Raw genomic sequence first — 5189 nt, forward strand, 5'->3', positions numbered from 1 at the left:
AATTATGAATAGCAATCTAATATTGCACAGTGAACAGTAAAACCGTAAACAGTTAAAGGTGCTATATTACTGTAAGTTTTAATAAAAATGCAAAACAGACAAGAGTGGAAAATAGTCTATTAACTTAGAATCAGGACTCTACTCTTGAAAAAAGACACTGCTTAAAAAAAAATCTGTGCAAATAATAGTTAAACAAAAATGCGTTATACTCCCCAATGTCCTCCACACTCCATGGAGACTAGCCATCTACACATCGTGCAGGATAAAATAATCCCACACGGCTGACATTCTGGAAAATACGGACCGGATTCGGGGAACACTGGCGCAAAATAGTGGAATGGATTGTTTCAATCGGCGAAACTGTAAAATACGGACCGGATTTTTTTTTTTAAACTGGATCGGCAGTCTGGATCGGCATTGCTTTGCCGATACGCATTTTTTTGCCAATATCGGCGTCCGATCCGATACGTGGATCGTATCGGGAAAAGCCTAGTGGATTCTTTACTATTGTCATACGAAAATATCTATGGTCAAATCAAACAATCCAGCTTAAAATGACAAGTCCATGAAATTCCTAAAGTTTGCAAATGACATCATTCTTATTAGGATCATCTCTGAGTCTGCCTACAGGTGGATTATTGATCACCTGGTGCAGCCAGAACTGTCCTGAACTCAACAGTCTGAAAACAATAGAAGATGGATCCCCATCATTCTGTGCAACTCTCCAGCTGCCCTTGTGGACCCCTTTCCCTTCCATCACCATCATTGCTCAGGACCTGAATAAGGAACTGAACCTTACCGCCCTCAACAAGAAGCATAGCAGAGAATGTACTTAGGGTGGCATTTAAAAAAAGTTCTTTTTCTAGGTTCATCATCAAAGTAGGTGGTCCTCCTAATTGTTAATCATTCTGGTGATAAGTGTACGTTAAGGCCGTCCTACATGCTCGTCCCCATTTTCACTTACCGGTGGTGAGTCTGACATAGTGGAAAAATTGTAAATTTTCTTTTGGAAAGTAAGATTGTATGAGCGATGCAAACAGAAACTTTTAAACAAGAGCGTGCACCAGGAGAAATGGGTTCGTGCACGCTCTCGCACAGGCTTAAAAAGCGTTTCCTCTCGGGAGCAGGTACGGGGTTGTGCATGTGCATTTTTTTATTCGAAGTGGAGAGGGCAGGTTGTTTCAATTCACATTTGAACCCCAGTCCGACTCAGCAGAGAGCCGCTCACACTGAGCCTGGTTCTGCTGGAGGTTTCCTCTCCACTGTTTCCTCAGATAGAAAACTTTGAACCAATCTGACTGGATGATCTGGTGAACAACATGTAGAGTGCCTTGAGATTACGTGTGTTGTAAATTGGCGCTATATAAATAAACTGAATTGAATAAAAACAACATAGAATATACTTTATTATTTTCAGTCCCAAAATATATCAGAAATATTATTTTATAATTGAAATATATAGCAGTCTCACTGGTCTGTGGTAGGTTTGGTGTTATTTATGTATTCATTTATTTTTTCAGTTTGTGGTGAAAAAGCAGTAAGCCAAGAACAGTTTTAATAATTACTGTGAGCAACATCAAAATGTCTTTGCATATAAGATTTTTAGAAATGAAGTAAATTCAAACTGAAAGACTCTTATCAACTTCACCTCGATCAAATGCGACAACCCTTGTTCATCCCCAGCCAATCCGCTGAGGGGGCTGTATCTTCTCCAAAGCCAATAATCATTTGAGATCCCCTTTATGTAGCTCATGGCCCAGCTTCTCACTTCCGCAGGCAAGTTAACTTTCACCCACCTCCACCCTGGTTCCTCCCACATTCTCAGATTATTCTGTCCCACTCACCCACTGGCTTATTCCACCACCAATATCCAGGCCCCCGGGAAAAGACTACTTTAATCGTTTTCTAAATGCTGATTTGCTCCAAATTACTTTCAATTCAATTTCATTTATGTCCTTTTCAGCTTCTGTCCCCTTGAACCCCAGTCGGCCTTTGCAGATGGCCGCTCACACGGAGCCTGGTTCTTCTTCCTCTTAAAAGGGAGTTTTCCTCTCCACTGTCGCTGCATGCATGTTCAGTTTGAGGGATTGCAGAGAGTTGATGAGTTGATGCAATCAACTGGTTTTCCTTAGATAGAAATATTTTTTGAAGAATATGATTGTGTTACCTGCATAAATAAATTAAATGTTTTTTTAATTGCAGCTTTTCTCCAGGTTGAATTGGCTGAGAGCCCTGAATAACCCTGCATGTCTTTAACCTCCTGAATACTTTTAAAACCAGCCATTTGTATATTTCTTCAGCTTATATCATGTCATGGCTTTTATTGCACAGCAGCAGTGATTTATTATTGGTTTTGAAAAAGCTTGTTAGTTGACCAGTACACACGTTACCAGCCATCGAATGAAAGGTAGATGTTTATGTTTTATTATTAAGGCATCATTATCATCTTTGTACTTCATGGTTTTATGAGATTTCATGACAAAATGATGCCTTTCAGTCCCTTATTCCTTTTTATATAACCTATAAGTCATGAATTAGTATAAATAGAATATAATGACTTACAGTATAAGCATGAACTACAGTGTTGGACATAATTCCTAGATTGGTACAGACCTCCATGAGTGAAGCAGCAGTCATCAAGTCCGGAGACCTCACAACCACACAAGCGTCCAGATTGTCGTAAGTGCGAGCTGCAGGAAGTGAGAAAATGTTTGACCAACCTCCACGCATCTACAGGTAATGATTCTGAGGTGTAGAAATAAATACCTTCAAATCGCAGGTTTCCCAAATGCAGGATGGCTGCCAGCAGCTTTGAAATCTCCAGGTTCTCCGTCTCGCTAAACATAAGGACCTTCATGGCTGAAAGGATGCTGGAATAATCAGCGAGGTCATCACGGCCGTCACATTCAGTACAGTTACCCTAAAAATGTAGAAGACAGGAAGAGGTTAAGACTTCTGGAGTTCTAGGTATTGACAATTTTACAAGTAAATAAAGGCCTGATTTTACTGCATCTAGAGGACAAAAAGAGGAAGGTTTGTAAGCCTGAGAAGACTGGGTGCCAGAATAATCTTGGGATGCTTTGTTGCAGAAGGAACTGATGCTGTCAGGACTTCTGTTTTTGTGTCTGTGTTTTCTGTGTTTGTCTCCCTTCATCCACCAGGAGGCGCCTGGTTCTGGTCCGCCTCCTCACACACCTGCGGATGGTTTCCTCGTTAAACGGAGTGTTCTTAAGCTGCTGACTGCCACTACTTCGACGCCAGAGTGTTTGCCAGTTTAAGGTACTCTAGCCAAGCTGAGTTTGCTGAGCCAAGCTGAGTTTTTGTCAACCTGAGTTTAACTTTCTTTTTTCTTTGCCTCTTGGCAGGAAGTTGTCCTGCTAGCTGGATCTCTCGGACCTTCACTCCCTGGAAGGATCAGCTGAGCTTCTAACTGAGCTGGGGTTCAAACAGGAGGTTTGGATCCACTTTCCCCAAGAGATAATTTGAGCTTTCCACTGAGAAAGGGATTATTCTCCACAACGACCCGTTCAAGTACCGCAGGAAATCTGAGTGGCAGTCAGTATCTCCGTTCTCTAACTATCAAACGCATTCTGGGTAAAACCTGTTCCGCCCTCCACCGAATCAAACACTGGAACCACGGCACACAGACAGGAGTCAAGGACACAACAACTTCACTGGAAACGTGAGTCGGCAACCAAAACCTCTTCTCCAAGTTTCACGAAAACCTCTTCAAATTCCCCACTGAGCCTGAACTAACCGCTGTGTCTTCCCCTCACTTTGCAGTTCCGGTTGAGCAGAGTTCAGAGCAACACTTCTCCCCCTGTTTACTTCTTCAATAAAACCCGTTAAACCTCTTCCCTGGACTCTGTTCGGTTAAAAGTTGCTATATAATAGGCGTTCCCTCTCGGGAGCAGGTACAGGGTCATGAATGTGCATTTATTTGTGCAAGTGGAGAGGGTGGGTCTTTTAAAGGAAGAGTCTAGTAATATTCAGAATTCAAACTTCTGAAAGTACTTTAAATATGAATTACATACTGCTCAAAATGGCTGCTCTCAGACTCAGTGATCGTGATCAAAAATATTTTTATTTTTTTACTGATTAATGCAAACCTTGCTCACATACTCACTATTCTGATATTCAGCTTCTCTTAATAATAACTGACCTCAAACCAAAAAAGTTTAGTCTGGTATCTTATAATACAAATATTTACCGTAAATCCTCCAATATTGGCCTGTATTCCATTAGCAGCCGGTTAATAATGGCTTTGCTGTCAAGATGCACCTGAGTGAAATAAAGGCCCCGGCCTATATTAGAGGATTTACGGTATGTGTTGTCTAATCTGTGGATCACAATGCTGGTCTCACCGTGGTGAGGTAGGAGTATTCTCTGGCAAGGCCAAGACCCAATTTAGCCTTCATCTCTGGAGCCATGCCCTTCAACATGCAGTAGAAGATGTGATAGTTCCTCTCATCCGCAGCCTGTGGAGGAAGAAACAACATTCAATCTGTATGCTTATGCAAAGATAAGTCAAGTGTTTGTTTATGTTCTGTTAAAATGTGTCTTCTGACAGCATTTGGTATCCAACCAGACATGGATGTTTTCATTGAAACAATAATTTTAAACACTAATGTGGTAAAAATAGGTGGTCAACACAGGATGACCACCCTACCTCATCCTGTGCTGACCTGCCAAAGGGAGTACCGCAAGGCTTTGTTCTAAGACCAGCTCTTTTTCTCCTTTACAGAGATTTAAATCTATCAATGTGCAGATGACTGTTTATTCTAACCTTAGCAATCTGATGATCACTCTATTCCGCTTCTTGTTGACTCAAGAAATCAAATCATGGATGGTTCTTATTTTTTCTTTTATTTCAATAAATGTAAAACCAAAATTATCTTATTTAGAACCAAATGCTCCAAATGTTCCCTCGGTGCTGATTTCCTTTGAGGTCTATCTTCACTAACTAAGGTGTTAAAATACACGTTGCCCTGGGATTTAAAAATAAATGTATATGTGTGGCAATAATATATTTTATTTTAGACATCTCTCTCTGTGACAAAACCTCCTTTCTAGTGTGACTTGGAAAAGTTCTTGTTGGATTACTGCAATTCACAGATGGGAAGTAACGAAGTACAAATACTTCGTTACTGTACTCAAGTAGATTTTTCTGATATTTTTACTTTACTTTA

General features: G+C 40.7%; 1 protein-coding gene across 1 annotated transcript in view; it reads right to left on the reverse strand.

The window, feature by feature from the left end:
• LOC107093067 (unconventional myosin-VIIa-like) overlaps positions 1-5189 on the reverse strand; it is a 105863-nt gene that overhangs the window by 64103 nt on the left and 36571 nt on the right. Inside the window, exons 9-11 of the mRNA XM_015387887.1 lie at positions 4365-4478; positions 2767-2920; positions 2614-2690 (exon numbers count right to left, since the gene is read on the reverse strand). Coding sequence (XP_015243373.1) covers positions 2614-2690; positions 2767-2920; positions 4365-4478 — 345 coding nt within the window. The remainder of the gene's footprint in view (positions 1-2613; positions 2691-2766; positions 2921-4364; positions 4479-5189) is intronic.

The sequence above is a fragment of the Cyprinodon variegatus genome, unplaced genomic scaffold (assembly GCF_000732505.1).
Source record: "Cyprinodon variegatus isolate N-32 unplaced genomic scaffold, C_variegatus-1.0 Scaffold406, whole genome shotgun sequence".
NCBI classification, from domain to species: Eukaryota; Metazoa; Chordata; class Actinopteri; order Cyprinodontiformes; family Cyprinodontidae; genus Cyprinodon; species Cyprinodon variegatus.